The 16088-nt window shown below is 46.0% G+C and overlaps 1 protein-coding gene across 4 annotated transcripts in view; it reads left to right on the top strand.

The window, feature by feature from the left end:
• Slit3 (slit guidance ligand 3) overlaps nucleotides 1-16088 on the top strand; it is a 587543-nt gene that overhangs the window by 424151 nt on the left and 147304 nt on the right. For all 4 annotated transcript variants that reach the window (XM_021178434.3, XM_029484039.2, XM_085829030.1 and 1 more), the window contains one exon: nucleotides 166-237. In XM_021178434.3, coding sequence (XP_021034093.1) covers nucleotides 166-237 — 72 coding nt within the window. The remainder of the gene's footprint in view (nucleotides 1-165; nucleotides 238-16088) is intronic.

Below are 16088 nucleotides of genomic sequence, written 5' to 3'. Positions count from 1 at the left end.
GAGAAGAGACGGAGCAGCGTGGCAGACAGGCGGGCTCTGCAGGAGCTCCTGGCAGGGACAAGCAGAGCCTGCAAGGGGTGGAGGGACAGGCGCTTGGTGGCCAGGGAGCCAGCTAGCCGCCCAGCCCCTAGCTCAGCCTTCATGCTCTCCCTTGCTTTCCCACAGGCAACTGGACAATAACCACATCAGCTGCATTGAAGATGGAGCCTTCCGAGCGCTGCGAGATTTGGAGATCCTGTGAGTTGATTTTGCGATTGCTGCCTTGTGTGTGTGTGTGTGAAAGAGAGAGAGAGAGGGAGAGAGGGAGAGAGAGTGTGTGCGTTGTGCGGAGGAAAGAGAGAGGGAACGTGTGTGCAGGGGGTCCTTGTGGGTGCGTTTCTGGATCTTCTGCTGCAATGCTATTAAAATCGGGCACCGGGAGATCCCTCCGGCTTACCTTGCCCAAAGTGTTTGCAGGCTGCAAAGTGTGATTTCTCACCTGCCACAAACTGGGGTTCCTCAGTCAGCCGTTTCTCCCATGCTCCTGCCGTATTTGGTGGAGCAGATGGCCAGAATAGCCCCCCAGCATCTGTCTGTGTATTCAGGGAGCTGCTATTTGAGTGTGGGCATAAAGGGAGACAGGTTACAGGTCTGTGGCCAGTGACAGAGGGGTTACCACCAGAAGGTGAGTCAGAATCAGCCAGAAGCAGGGAGGGACCTTGGCACAGGACAAGGGGGAATGAGAGACAGCCTGGTAAGGTCTAGCTATTGCTACTGCTCCTGGGATCTTATCTCAGACTTAAATTCAAACTTTAAATAGTAACCTTAAAGCGATGGGGATGAAAAGAGGAGAGAAGATACTCCTTCCTTGTAATCCTACCATTTATACCTTGTATAGAAACACACACACACACACACACACAGCTGTCCTCCTGCGTCTTGGATTTTCACTCTCTAACTAAGGAAACCTGATTTCTGGAGAAAAGTCACTGAGGGGGTCATGTTGGGGTCATCCAACTAAAGTTGGATTGTGTTAGAAACCAGTGTGATTGTTCTCCCCAGCAGCCACACTGCTTGCTGCCCTTGATGTGAGGAAGCTCAGAGAGGAAGCAGGAAGGCAGGCGGAGTAGAACTTAGGTCAGGGGTTATGTGATTCCGTCCTTGTCCTGCCGCTAATTCTGACCTTGGGCATAAGTCTCTTTGGCTCTGGGAGCCTCAGTTTTCTCTTTTGTACGATAAAGGAGTTGATTGCTCTGACTTGGGAGTGACTTGTACTCTCCAAAAGCTGCAAAGATAATCACAGTGGGTTCTAGCTTCCTAATGGTAAGAGAAGAGGATGGGCTGGGTTGAGCATCCTTGGGAAATTAAAAAAAAAACAAAAAACAAAACAAAAAAACCCACAGTCAAAGATTTTCTGTGTCTTTTTTCAGTATGAGAATGAATGCCAGATAAATGAATGAATGCATTATTAACACGTCCCTTTGTACATAAAGAAAGGTGTACACATTCTTCCATTACGTTCCTTTTCACCTGAAAGAGGCCAGCAGTGGGTTAGAAAGATCCCCTCCACCTTGCTAGGGAGGAAGGTGATTCTAGGAGGAATCACGGGAAATCTAAGGGATGCTGATGCTGCAAGCTGCTTGAAATCAGCTGCAAGCTGAGGACTCCTGGCGTAGAAAAGACAAGACCCACAGACAGGAGAGGTCAGATTGTCAGTTCTAAGATGAATGGTCTCTTCTCACCCAAACTCTGACCCCGGAACCAGCAACAATTGCATGTCTGTGGGAGAGAGTGCCAGCTCGAATTTAGCAACCCAACCCGGGACTTCTCTTCCTGGGAAAGTAGAGTTGAGAAGGAGGCGTGATTTTTCCCTGCCTTCAGGAAAAGCCTGAAAGGTCTGCTCTTTGCCAGAGAAAACGAGAAAGATGAGACAATTCCTTGGGAAGAATGGAGGACATGGAAGTCACAGCTGCCACAAAACATCTGTGGCGACCTGTCAGCCCCTTGGTCAGTTCTCTGCAGCAAGTGGTGTCTGAGGGAGTCTCTGGGGGGAAAGGAGCTTTAAGGATGGACTCATGTGGGTGGGAACTAGGAAGCCATGGACTTGGGTCAAACTCTGTGACCTCTCTGGGTGTTCCTCATCTTTGAGACGAGACCACACAGAAAGGGACTCTAAATGTTGCCCTTCCCACATCTATTTCTCCCCTACCCTGTTTTCATCCTGATCAAACTCCTGCCCAGGACATATTTAGACAACTCTTCTCAGCTATTTACTGGGGGGCAGGGGAGGTGACATGGAAACTAGATATATCAGGTGCTGCTAAGTTAAAACCTAGAAACCCATGACCAAAATAATAATAAGAGTGATAACACTAATCCAACTCCTCATCCCTCATCATTGCAGAAGGCCTGCAGGACCTGATTAGTTTATCTTCCCAACCCCAAACAAAGCCAGATCAATAGCTTTGTTTTAAGGATGCTCATCTGGCTTCGCATGGCTAAGCACTAAAATTAATCATAATCAGTTATTCCATGGTTTTTTAAAAAAAATTTCCAGCAGAGGCATGGGGCTTTGAAAACATCCACCTTAATGGTGAACCATTCCAAAATTGGCTGGAGTTGACATCTCCATTTAAGGAGCCCCCCCCTCCCCATCCCAGACCTTGCAAGCATCATGTACGCATTGACATTTTATAACACGTTTCTGTGACCAAGTATTAGACACCATCAGAAATCTTGTCAATGAAATAATGAGCAGTAACTAAGCAGGGGCATTACACACTAATAATTTTTTCAGCTAGAAGGATTTTCAAAATACCCTAGCCCTAATGTTAGGCTAATGTTAGAATCCTGAAAAAAAAAAAAAGAACAGTTTGCACATTAAGAAGAGTATCGTCGTTCAGATGTGCTGACATTACATAGTGTGTGATAGGAAATCAGGACAGACTTATCTCTCAGAAAGTTCTAGAGATTTTCTTAAGAAAAGTCTATGCAGTCAACCACTCTGAATATTTCACACTCGGTAATGCACTTCCCCGCCCCCTTCCTGTGGGAGGAATCACCATCAATTTTCTTTGCATTGAAAAGTTGGTTTTATTCATCACATTGAACGTGAACTCAAAAGGTGAATCTGAGCGGGGACTGACCACAGTGAGGAGACAGAGTCTGGGTCCAGAATAGGGAACGGTAAGAGGTCCCTCCTTCCTGTCTATGCTGGCTATGTCCCATGGGGAACATGGAGTGAACGCGTAGCTAGGTGTTGTGAACAAGGAAAGAGGCTGCCTCCCTGTGCTTTCCAGTCAACAGAGAGAGGAAGAAGGAGGAAGTGTAGTAGGGGTGAACCTTCCTAAGACTGGTACCTCATCACAGGGGAGGAAAAAATGGCAAAGTGGCAAGAGATGGCAGTTCATCATGCCCACCACCATGGCCAGTGCACCCACCACCGTGGCCAGTGTGCCTGCCACCATAACACTCCCTCACATTATCTATTTGCTTGCTTTTTGCTTTCCCTCCAAGAAACTACTGTTCCTGTCATCTTCCTCTTACACTATTCCCCCCTCAGAGAAGCCAACTAGCCGCTGAGCAGTAAGCAGGCAGCCTCTGTGACCACTGTCCCAGGCTGCCTTAGAAGCCATGTTGCAGAGGCTGGAGAGGTTAGATGCCCCGAAGCGTGGCCATTGTGTGCTGCGGGGTGGTGTGGAGTGTTCTCCAAGGGCTGAGCCAAGACAAGCTGTCAGTGCCTCTTGTCAGAGCTTCCCACAAGTGTGCAAAATTGTCCCAGGCCTCTCCCTCAGGACAGTATCCCTTTGTGAATGAAAAGCAACAACAGCGATGTTTAACTTGTACTCTAAATATTGAGAGGACAGACAAATGAAACACAGTGAGACAGGGGAGTGGCTCAGAAGGTGAAATGCTTGCTTTCCAGTGTGAGGACTTGAGTTTGATCCCCACAACTCTGACGTTAAAAAGCTGAGCCTTGGGGCATTTACTTGTAATCCCAGCCTTGGAGGAAACAGAGTCAGGTGCATCCCTAAGGCTTGCTGGCCAGTCTAGCTTACTTGGAGTATCCAAGCCAGCCAAAGACCCCATCTCAAAAACAAGGTGACTGTCGCTTGTGCAACAGCATCCAAAGTTGTCATCTGATCTCCACTTGTGTGTACACACACAGGTTCAGCTAGACATATACACTAAGAATCCTGGTTAATAAGATATGTCCGTGTTTTTATTCCTGTCGTTTATAAGTGATGAAAAGATATTTTCAGATGTTATTTCCAGAGTAAATGTAGCAAGTTGGAATTCCAGTAGATAATTATCACCAAAAAAAAAAAAATGAAGACTACAGATGTCAGGAAAACACACCTAGGTACCAGCTCAGTATATGGCGATCCCGTGGGCGTATAGCTAGCTAATCGGTATATACAGGTCTAGAGGTCTTGCTCCTACTTATACTACTTGCCAATTTGGGAAATTCAGTGACTTTACTATAGCCCGTTGCTGGCAGGACCTTTAGGGGTCTCCAGAATGACCAACTGCTGCTCAGGTAAAGTGTAGAGAAAATGGCTGGGACTGGAGGAAGAGTCATTCCTCCTAACCTTCTGCACCCTGGGTACCCCTGCCACCTAGTCTTGGTGTCCCCAAAGTCAACAGTAAGTTGTCATTAGTAAAGAGATTGGAGCCCAGAGGTCCTGGCTCCTTGGTCTGTGCTCTTTGCCTTATTTGGGTGTTATGCGCCATACAGCTGCTGCTCAAAGGGGGACCCCTGGCAAGGTTGGGGATCCTAAACACAGCTTGTCTTTTCAAGACCCACCTACCATTACAGTCTGATAATGCTAAGGAAGTTGGGGAAGGGCAAACGTGTCCATGACAGAATCTAAGGCCAGTCCACCTTTCTGCTCTCTTTCAAACTAGACATTGCAGACTAGACCACAAACCATATTGTATAGATAAGACTTTTTTTTAAAATTCTGTAAATACACACACACACACACACACATATACACACACATATATATATACCCACAAATGAATAACATTTCACATTTAGAAATTGGGATCACCTACATAAACACTGAAATTTCCAGTGTCTCTCAAAAATCCAGACAGCACTGGCAAGCCTGAGACTGTGGTTCTGCACTGCAGTGGTCGTCCAAGGCCAAGGAGCCTCTGCCCTGCTTACACTCTGCTCCACCATCCCCTTGGTCTCCTTTATGGTCACTGCCAACCCAGGCAACCCTGAGGTGTAATGCACTGTGTCAGCAGAGTGCCAGGTGATGTGCTGCAGGCCAGAGCTTGCCAGAATGTTTGAATGACCAAACACAGAGAGACCTGAGCAACATAAGAGTCTAGGACTCCCGAAACTGAGCAAGGACACCCCAGGAGCAGCCAGGAATGCCTCATGACTCATATCCTGTGGGGTTCCTCTCAAGAGTTAAGCTGGCCTCCAAATTCACTTTGGTTTTAAAGCAGTAGCAATTGGGCTTATGCGTCCTAACACGCCTCAGTGTTCACCAGACTCCTAATGTAGTTGTATTTCAGCCATATGCAGGCTGAGAAGTTCTTTTTCTGGTGTTAGAGGAAGATGGCAAAAATGAATTGACAATTGTCTTGATGCTCTTCTAGCCTGTGGTGTGGTCCTGGCTGAGTGGTATGAAGCACTGGGTGGTCAAGGAGAGTCAGTTCAGAAAAGCTCGACATTAGTGCAAACAGACATCGGTTCTTCACTTCAACTGAGTGGCTTCCACTCCAGTTAACAATAATAATGTCATAATAATATATTACATAGCATGGTGATGTAAGATATGAGTTGTTAGGGACATTGGTATTTCCTTTGTGCCTGAGTCTCCACTACTTTTGAGCATCCGCCTTCCTTTTCGGGCATGTTTTAGACGGCAAGCTAAGACTTTAAGGGGGTGGCCTTTTACTTAAGTATATGCCATAACTTTATAGGGCAGATAATATTAATCAGCTCAACCAATGAGGAGACTGAGGATCGGGGGATGTGAATTCAGTTCCCTGAAGTGACATTGGCCAGGTCAAGGGGATTCCTATTCCAGTGTTCAGCTTCATTTCTATAGGAAACCTAAGCCCTTGCACTTAACTACTCTACAAAAATAACATAACTAAAAATTATTAATGATGCACTATAGTGCCCAAACTATAGAAAGAAATAAATGCATCAGTGCGGCCAGCGGCCATTCTCATTGTGTAGAATAATGCAGGAACCATGGTTTTCCTCTCTGAAAAGCCGGTTGATAGGGTTGTCAGATCTACATTTAAACCCAGCTTAATTGCCATCACATACGGGTCAACAGAACTGCCCCATGGCTGAGCATGGGGCTGGGAGGTGTTCTCAAGGAGCTGGAAGCCAGCCCACTGTCAGCAAACTAGATAAAAGAGGTTCAGTTCTCACTGGACACTGAGAGCACCCTACATATCTCTCAGAGCTATTGTGTAGATTAAAGGAGAGGTCACTAGTTTGTGCCTAACAAAAATGGATGGAGACTCATGAAAACTGAAGTTGGTGGACACTTGGTACTGCTTCACTGCTGCGCATAGTAGGTAGTCAGCTAAAGTACAAGCCACCCACCCAGTCAGGGTGAAATTAATAAACTAAACAGAGGCCCACCACACCACAATTTCTCCACAGAATGTTGTTGTAGTCTAGCCCAGAACTAAATTGGTGTGGCTGTCCTAGGGTGTTAGAGGTTGAACAAGGTGTTTGACAGAGCAGCCTTTTTTCACGCTACTAGTGATTTTATAGTTCTCCAGCCAAATGGTGTCCTGCCCCCACCCCAGTCCTCTCTGAACAAAATCAGAGCTACAGTCAAAACTGGTGCATTCTAACAGATGAGCTTCGTTTTCATTCGTTTACGAAATGCGTCGCCTGGGTTTCTCCGGGGGCTGCACGTTTGTCTTAACAATCCTGGAGTCGGTATTTACTCATGGCACAGTTTTGCGTTTAGAACTGTCATTGCTTAATGAAACTCTTAAAATATCCCCGAATATGATTTTTTGACACTGTGCTGCAAATTGCGATGTGCCCCAGACTATCAGGATTAAATTGCATTTTGTGAATTCTATCCAGCCTTCAGCATACTAGGACAGGCACTGGCTTCTCTCTAAGCACTCTTGTGCTATGTAAAACATCCCTCTCCCAGAGTCCCTCGGTTTCTGCGTTTGATGGTGGTCCTATGTTTAAAATAACCAGATTTTGAGAACTCTGGCTTCAGAAAAAGTTTTTTAAAAAAAGTAATTGGAAGTCTAAAATAATTTTTACATTTAAATAACCAACATTTTTAGTCTTTAAAGAATCTGTAATCTGATTTCATTTCCCTCTTAAATAAATGCTGGTTATTTGGTATATATTCCTAGATAAAGAGGTGTGCTGAGATAGCTGAATTGTTCTTTACTAACAAGCGGCTCTGAAGCAAATCCTCCTATTGATGCTGGATTTGGGAGGTTTTGTTGTTGTTGTTGTTTTTGTTTTGTTTTGTGACTGGTTCTCAGGTATAATGTTCGGGCTTCTTTTCAAATTTTGCAGTATTGTTGGTTGTTTAAAAACTTGTGGAGCTAGGCATGATGTTGTACTCGTGTATTCTCAGAACCCAGAAAGGTGAGGCAAGATCAGGAGTTCAAGTCCATCCTGGGCTCATCCGTGGTGAGTGCCAGCCAACTTGAACCACTTAGGACAACCCCGCCTCAAGGACAACCCCGTCTCAAGGAGAAAATGAGACTCTAATTCCAACATTTAGAATTCATATGATTTTCTATAAAATAATATATGTGCAGCCTTCATTGACTGTCTGAAGGCATGAGAGGCACGAGAGGGCACATGCCTGGCTGTAATCATGTCTTAGCAACTCTACCCACTAGACCTTCCTGTGAAGGAGATACTACATCTATGGGATGTACGTGGTAAGCTATAGGTCAGGCGTGACTCTAGAGCACGGGCACATGAGAATGAATTATCACATCTCACTTCAACTAATGGAAATTTAAACATCCACATTTAGCACCTAATGGGACAGTGCCTGTTGAGGGCTAGCTGGAGGTCTGTGTGCTGTTTGGACAAGGCATACCTATGTATGCACTGTTGCAGGGTTCTTTTCCAGACCTGAGTCTCCAAACCTCCCTTGCTGTTGCTGTATCGTCAATAGCATTTTCTAATAGTAAAGACAGCATCTCCTCCACCCTGGCCTTCTACCTTAATTTAAACATCTGGATCTTATGCCCTCAGCAGAGCCATTTTCAAAACTCCTCGATTGTGACCATTACAGTCACCAGCGTCAGACCTCTGTAAACATTAGTTCAGATGGCCGGTGATCCCTTCTCTGCCTTGTAAATGACTTCTGTTTGCTGGGTACTCAACTGACTGGCAAACTCACTCCCTTGTCTGATCCCATCCGTCTCCAAACACAAATTGGAAACACAGTATCCAGTTAGGGACCGAAGCCTAATGGCCACCCAGAAGCTGAAGTCGGTATCTGCATAAAGAGAGAAAAAAGGAACTATTTCACTGTTTGTTTGTAACTGGTGTCACATGCCAAGTTCTGGGGACTGAAAGTGACTTGTAGAGTCTGGCCAGGTGTCCTGCCTGTGCGCACAGCTGGGAATCCAGGATACATACAGTTGTGTTTTGAAAGCAATTCACAAGCCAGCAGTGGCATTTTTACAGTCAGCACCCACCCTCCTGGAATTAGTGAAATTCAGGACTAGAAAGACCCTGGAGGGTGGGGGAATCTCTTCATTTTAAAGGCAAAAGAATTCCCCCTGGAAAGGTTAAGTGAAGTGTTTGTAGCTATAGGAAAATTTCATGGCAGAACCAGGCCAGGAAACAGTCCTCTTGGCTCCTTATCCAATGCTTTTTTATGGCCGTCTGCTTCTCTGTATTACCAGACAGGAAACAAAAATTAGTGAAGCCAGACTCTGTGTCCTGTCTGTAGCATCATCCCTTGATCCCTGGGCTTGCTGGAGGGAACATTTTGCATTCTGCATGAGGACAACACCCTGCCTTCCTAAGCCCGTCCAAGCATATGGTCACTGCCAAGGAAAGAGCCACCCCAGTGTCTCTGCCTAGTTAGAGGGTAGCCTGGAAGGGGATCTCAGGTCATCATTCCTCAGCTAACATCAGTGATTGGAGGCTCAATTAGTAAATCCTAGAACAACCCTCCCCCCACACACACTTGTTTCTGTGAGCACAGAGAAGCCAAGGTGTGAATTATACCTAGCTCTCCAACAGAGTCCCTCCCCACTATGAATATAAGAGATCTCTTTGGGTCTCAGCCTAAGAATAAAGCCATAAGCCCACTGTGTAGTTTCTCTGAAGTAGCCCCATTGCAAACTGTATACAGGCAGTGACTTAGTGGGCCGCCGTAGGACTGAGAAGTGGAATTCTTGGACAGGCAGGGGTGCACCTGCCAGGAGGAGCAGTCTTCCCCCAAGAACAGAAATTCATGGATGCTTGTCATCAGGTAATAATCATGGAGTAGAAGACACCGTTGTATCAGGCTGAGTTATTTAAAGACAGGACATCTGAGTAGCAGGTTTCCAGGGAATGTTTCTAGGGGAAAAGCTGCCCTTCAGGGGGATGACACGCAGAGGGAAATTTTAACCATTTTTCATGGTGTCATCGAGGGAGTTATTCTTAATATGTGTGTGCACTTGTGTGTATGTGTGTGTGTGTGAGTTTGTGAATGTGTATGTGTGAGTGTGTGAATGTGTGTGTGAGTGTGTGAATGTGTGTGTATGTGTGTGTGAATGTGTGTGTGTGAGAGAGTGTGTTTATGTGTCCTAACTCAAATTGTTCGATGTTTAAGTCAGAACATAAAACCTGGCCCCTGTAAACCAAATCTACTTCCCAGGTATTTGGTTCACTTATGGATTTTGTTTCTATAGGTGAGTGATGCCAATCTTAAAAGTGCAAAAGATTTCCTATGAAAATCCTGCAGGATTCACATTTCTCTTTAAAGAATAAAAGGAAATCCTGGAAACACTGTGCCCCAGCTTAGCCCAGGGTCTGGAAATTCGAAGTGACAATCCATTTAGGAAGGCTGCATTTACTGCAGTCACTGTGCAGCCCACTTGTGCAGATAATTGAGTTGTCCCCTGGTTTAGCACAGAAGGCTGTTCGATTCGGACATTTATTTATATCAAAAGATGCCCCAAACACCACCCTTCTTATCTTTAAACAAACCATCAGTTTGGTAAATGTTTACAGAGTCTTCCCTTGTGTCATACATGCAACTAGGCCCTGCTTGTATAATGAAGCAAAAATCAGTCTTTCTAGGGCCAGAGAGATAACTCAGTGGTTAAGAGCATTGGCTGCTCTTTCAGAGGTCCTAGGTTCAATTCTCAGTACCCACATAAAGGTGGCCTCTGTGACTCTGGTTCTAGGAGACCTGGTACCCTCTTCTGTGCTCTGTGGACACCAGGGGCACACACAATGAACATTTATACATTGCAGGTAAAATATTGATACACATAAAATAAAAATAAATAAATCCTTTAAAAAGAAAGCAGATACAGTCTTGCTGTCTTTATCAAGATGGTGGTGTGACATCCCGTTATTGAGTATGTAATCACTAGCCTCCTTCCTTTCTAAGTGAGACACAAAGTAGAGCTGAGATTTTTTTAAATGTTTCTATTTCTTCTCTTTGTGATTCCAAACTCATCTGCCCACTCTAGAAGTTGGAGGTCACTCTTGCATCCGGGGCCTACTGCAGATACCTTGTTATAGTGACAATTGTCTGACTCCTGCACAGGGCAGTTTCACGGCCAAGATTTCATCCTATACACAACAAAGGGGAACAGGAAGATCACTGCTTTCTTAGTCACATTACACCCTGTGGCATATTGGTTTGGGGTTAAGCAAGCTGTAAAGCAGTTGGACCATTCTGAACCACGGCTCCTATCTGTGAATGAGTTCTTCAGAGTGCCCTCACCAAAGACACCAGGGCACGATAAATACTTACACAAGCAGGTTCCAGGCCAAGCAAATGGCAGCGTGTGAGGGCTTGTCTCTTTCTTCTGCTTCTCCCTCTCTACTTTTCAAAATATCTTCTCTCTTCCCCTCTGAACTCGGAGGCTCTGTTGAGTGGATGGAGATGAACTTCTGTCTGTCGTAATCTGAATCCATAATGAAAGAAGAACCGAAGACAAGCCCTTTTGTTAAGGAATCCTCCTCATCAAAGACCCAAATTGGCAGCTGATTGTTTTTATTTATTTCTGTAGGTTTTACATGACACCTGGAGACCATTTAAAATGTTACTTGGCGGTGAGCGCTGTGTGTTTAAAAATAACACTCACCCAGTGCCAAATCACTTTAGAGTCGGGTACAAATATTGAGACAAAAACCCCAGCTGTTATTGCTTTGGCTGCTAATTTGAGGTGTCAGATGAGAGCCCGGCTGCTATACGTCAGTGAATAAGGCCCCTTGTGAGATCATTATGTTTTCTAACAGTTGAGAGTAATGGTCCAATCAGTGCGGCATCAGTTGCTTTCATTATATGCCCACACAATGGTTATGAGCTTTAATTTAAACGATCCACAGGGAGACCAGGGAACGTGGTATTTCGTAGCACCCAGGATAGCCGCGAGCAGGTAGTGGAGGTTCGGTGACTGCCTGGCATCCTTCTCCTGCCTCATCTGACCTCAGAGACCTACTTCTCGGTCCAGTAGGAGAAAGATTGGCTTAGGTTAAGGAGCTTTGGTTCTGTGGTGTGTTTGTAAATGCCCATTCGGCTTAGACAACTACATGGGCCATGATGGCTTTTGGTAACATTTTCACCTATTGACCTGACCAAGCCTTTTCTTTAAAAGGCATTGGGTCACAATTATCTTCTCCTTCGTGTAGCCTCCATGGCTCCCCCACACTGGTGTAGCTAAACTCTTCCTCTTCATACAACAAGAGCAGGGCTGTTTCCTCTGAGCAGCCTCAGCAGTGAGCCTTGCCCCTGACATGTCAACCACAGTGAAGAGGGTCCAGCACAAAGCAATATAACCCACCTTCACCTTGTAATACTGATAACTACAGACCCTGATGACACACCTGGCCGTGAACAGTCTCTACAGCACGGCAGTGTGTATACTGGGCACAGTTCCTGTGGGGTAACAAATGCGCATAAGGTTTAGAATACTGGGCGTTAGGAGAAAGAAATGAGATAGTGTGTGCACAGTGCCCAGGCCATGCAGGCAGGGTGTCAGCATCATTACTGCTACTGTGACTGTCTGTCATTATGGTCACCTTCACTGGCAAGTCTGGGCAGTCCTACCTCAGAGCACTATTCTTTCCGGACCCGTTGAGCTCAGCAGCAGAAATTAGGGAGATCGTGAGAGAACATTTAGCATTTGTTTGTGATTTTCTCAAAGGATTAACCACCATCTCTTCTTCCTTCCTGACTTCTAGAGTTGACTAGAGCATTGGAAACAGTGCAGAGCTAGGAGAGACGGTGAATCCCACCTCCCTATAAGAGAAACAGTAGAGAGAGCTTCATTCACAAACGCTGACTGTTGAAGGGTGCCTGGGGTAGCCATAGTCAGGTACAGGCTTAGATACAGGTGTCTGTCTCAAGTTCAGTGGGCCCAGCGGGCATCTGTGTATACTCTCTGAGGACCAAGTCTGCAGAGACAAGCCACGAGCAAGCTGCTAAGAGCTGAGTGAGCAAACGCTCACTTCAAGATTCCATGCCTAGGATCTTAAGGAGTGTAAGGACTTGGTCAGCCGCCACAAGTTCTTCTTATTCCTGGTACATGATGGTTGCCAGAAGAAAAACATACGAGCTATATTTCTATAACATACGAGCCAGAGAAGAAAACCAGCCATTTAGGAAGAGCCCTATAGACTTGAGTTTCATTCCCTTTGCCTTCCCTGAGCCAAGCAAGAGGGAGGGGAAGCCAGGGACTCCCTGTCCCTCCTCTTGAAGTTCATAGGCTGTCAGAACCCCTGCTGTGCTTCACAGACCTCCCCTTGCCAGTAGTTTAGATGTTTCCCACAGGGTCTAGCCCCAGTGTTTATACTCAGCTGGCTCCTCTGTATCCTATGAATTCAACAGAAGCACTGTTGGAAGTCATTCTAGCTTTCAGGCATGAGATACATCAGCCATGCCCAGGCTCACTTTTAAATAAATGTGGCTGCTGTTGATTCACCAAGGTGACCATCAAGGAAGGAGCCACCTCACTTATCTGGGCTGGGGGAAAAGAAGTCTGCTTGGAGAATGAATGGGCCAGTCTAGCAAGCGAGTCCATCAGATCCTAGGAGTCTGGCTGTCTGGAGGGGGTGAATATCAGAGGGGTTCTCAGAACCCAGGAAAGTTGGCCCAGGGGGAGGCTGCACAGTTGCATTCACCACAGATGCCTGCTTTTGTAATTATGTGACACACACTCACAATAGCTCACAGATAATATTGTTGCATTAGAGCCAATTACATGGTGTTATGGACACACAACATGCAGATTATACCCAGAGCCAAGAAAGCTCAGCTTGATAAAGCGATGGCCTAATGGGAGGAGACAGAGGGAAATGTCAGCCTTATTAAGGTTGCTAGGGTGGAGTGGATGTAGCTGGTCAGAGCTCCTTAGATCAAAGATGGCTATCTTGCTGACTCAAGAGAGAACTACACATGGGCACCCAGCAGAGACCAATAAAGAGCTGGGGGCGGGGTGAGGGGAGGGCAGAAGCCACACCAGATGTCCCCAGTGGTGGTTACAGCCTCCTGTTCCTAATTGGGAAAGCACCATCCCTGCCATAAAAGAGGTCTTCGGTTGTCCAGTATACTGACCTGCATACTTACCGGCAGGAGAGTCTGTTCTCAGCTCCCCTCCTTGTTCAGTGAGTATGGATTGTGACGTTAGCCAGGTGTGGTGGCACACACCTATAATGACAGCTACTTGGGAGGCTGAGGCAGGAGCGTTGCAAATTCAAGGGCAGCCTGGGCAACTTGTTGAGATCCTGTCTCAGAACTTAAACTAGTAACAAAAGGCTGGGGGAGGAAATCAGTAGTGTCGTGTTGTCTTGCATGCCTCAAACCCTGTGTTTTGAGCCCCAGGAGGACAAAAAGAAGTGGCTTGTGTAAGGAGCCTCTGGAGGAGTCGATAATATGGACTGCGTGGCAGTCTGCCCCAAGATTTCTACTCAGACAATCTGAGTGAACCAAGACGCATGGCTAACATTCTTAGGTGATGTCACTGGTCTGTGCTTTGAGAATCACTTCCCACTTCGGTTCCCTATCTAGTCCAGCGTGGATACACCTTGTATCGGCCCTGGTCCCCACACAACACTACAAGTATTGAAGCTCTCAGGTCAGTCCAGGGTGGGAGCATGGTGTGCTGTCTAGGAGTTTAACTCTCTGCCTTTGGATCTGTTAATTACCACCATTGGATTCCTAAAATTATTTGGGCCTTTTTTTGTTTCTCAGTTCTAATAATGCCTTTGACCTAATCCCCTAGTTTTCCTGAATAGCTCTGACTTACTAGGACTTATTCCCTGGCAGACACAGGATCAGAATGGCAGAGCCTGATAGTAAATATTTTAGGCTTCACATAAAGCCTAAATGTCGAAGACAGCGCAAAACTAAACAAATGGAACTTTATTGACAAAACCTTGCTTGTGGGGTGGGATTTGGCCTGTTTCCAGCATCTGGAGCTAACTGCCATGTGCACTATCCCCTTGTGCATTCATTGTTATGGGTGAGCCCCTGTCTTGCCACAGTATCCCAACATTTGACTTAGAAACTGCAGGGCACCCGAATATTATATGTGCCGTATGGTAGAAATAGTGAACTCTCTAATCCTTTGTGACTTGAAAAAAATAATTAATTATATTATTTATATGTTTATGGATGTTTCAACTGCATGTGTGTGTGTGTGTGTGTGTGTGTGTGTGTGTGTGTGTGTGTGTGTGTGTGTGTGTATGGAGAGAGAGAGAGAGAGAGATCAGGTTTCCTCAAACCAGAGTTACAAACAGTAGTGAACCGCCATGAAGATGCTGGGAGAGCAGCTGCCCCTGGAATAAAAGAATCTAATAGCCCCTTCCTAATGCTCACAATCACGGGGTCCACAGGCAAGTGTGGCATTGGTCACTTTTATTAGACGGCTGTGCTCCAAGTATAACAGAGCCTAAGGGCCAATGGGCTGGCAATCAGACCTCAGCATTGAAGACAGCATTTATAGTGGAGTAAGGACCTAATAAGAGAGACATAGAAAGGGGTGAACTGTCACTTCAACCTTGTGAGGAGGAGAGATGTTTCCAATAGGCTTGAGGTTGCTGTGTCCTTTAGGAACCAAGTGTCCTTTGGAGTGGTTGAAAATGGGGGAGGCCAGATATCCTGAAATTAACAGAATCCTATCTGGAAAAGATGGGCTGGTGGATAAGAGTGCTGACTGCTTTTCCGGAGGGTCCTAGGTCTATTCCTAGTACCAAAACGGTAGCTTACAGTCATCTCTAATTCCATTTCCAGGGGATCCAGTGCCGCCTTCTGCTCGCCACAGGCACCAGGCATTAAAGCAAAACACTCGTCCACATAAAAAAGAAATTAACAGGATAAATGTAACCCCAGATGTGAGCTTGAAACCTAAAGCAAAATGCTGACTTAGTAGTATTTACTTAGAGAAAAAAAACCACAATCTTCTCTGGATAATTTGGGAGAAGAACGTTTTCTCTGCATAGCTCCCAAAGAGCAAAGTGGCTGAAGGTAGACCCAGCGTGGCTTCTCAGGGGAATGGCGGTAAATACATGAGGATGGCAAGGTCACTGTAGCACAGAGTCAACCAACTGTGGGGAAGTGGAGCGGGGCATTGGCAGGGGGAGCCTTTTGTTTTCTGCTGCTAAGGCTTGTAAAACATGAGGTAAAAGGAGGGTGGGGCTGATTTCCTAGCTTTAGGTCCAGACTAGATGTGAGGACAGATAAGGACTTTACCTCAGTGGCAAGCTTGTAGAAAAGCAAAAGGCAGTGGCTGAGTCAGGAAAGAAAGAGCAGCCAGTCCAGAATTCACCAACAGCTAGTGTGCTGCCCACACAGGACCCTTAGCCTTTCCTGGCCTCTGACTGCTCGTCTCCAAAGTGGGGCTACTCATCCTGACTTCAGAGTACTAGCTGTACCAAATGAGACTCTGTA

This window comes from Mus caroli, unplaced genomic scaffold (genome assembly GCF_978045245.1).
Source record: "Mus caroli unplaced genomic scaffold, Mus_caroli_1 scaffold_13, whole genome shotgun sequence".
NCBI classification, from domain to species: Eukaryota; Metazoa; Chordata; class Mammalia; order Rodentia; family Muridae; genus Mus; species Mus caroli.
Note: the sequence above shows the minus strand (reverse complement) of the source record. Positions and strands in the feature narration are given on the sequence as shown.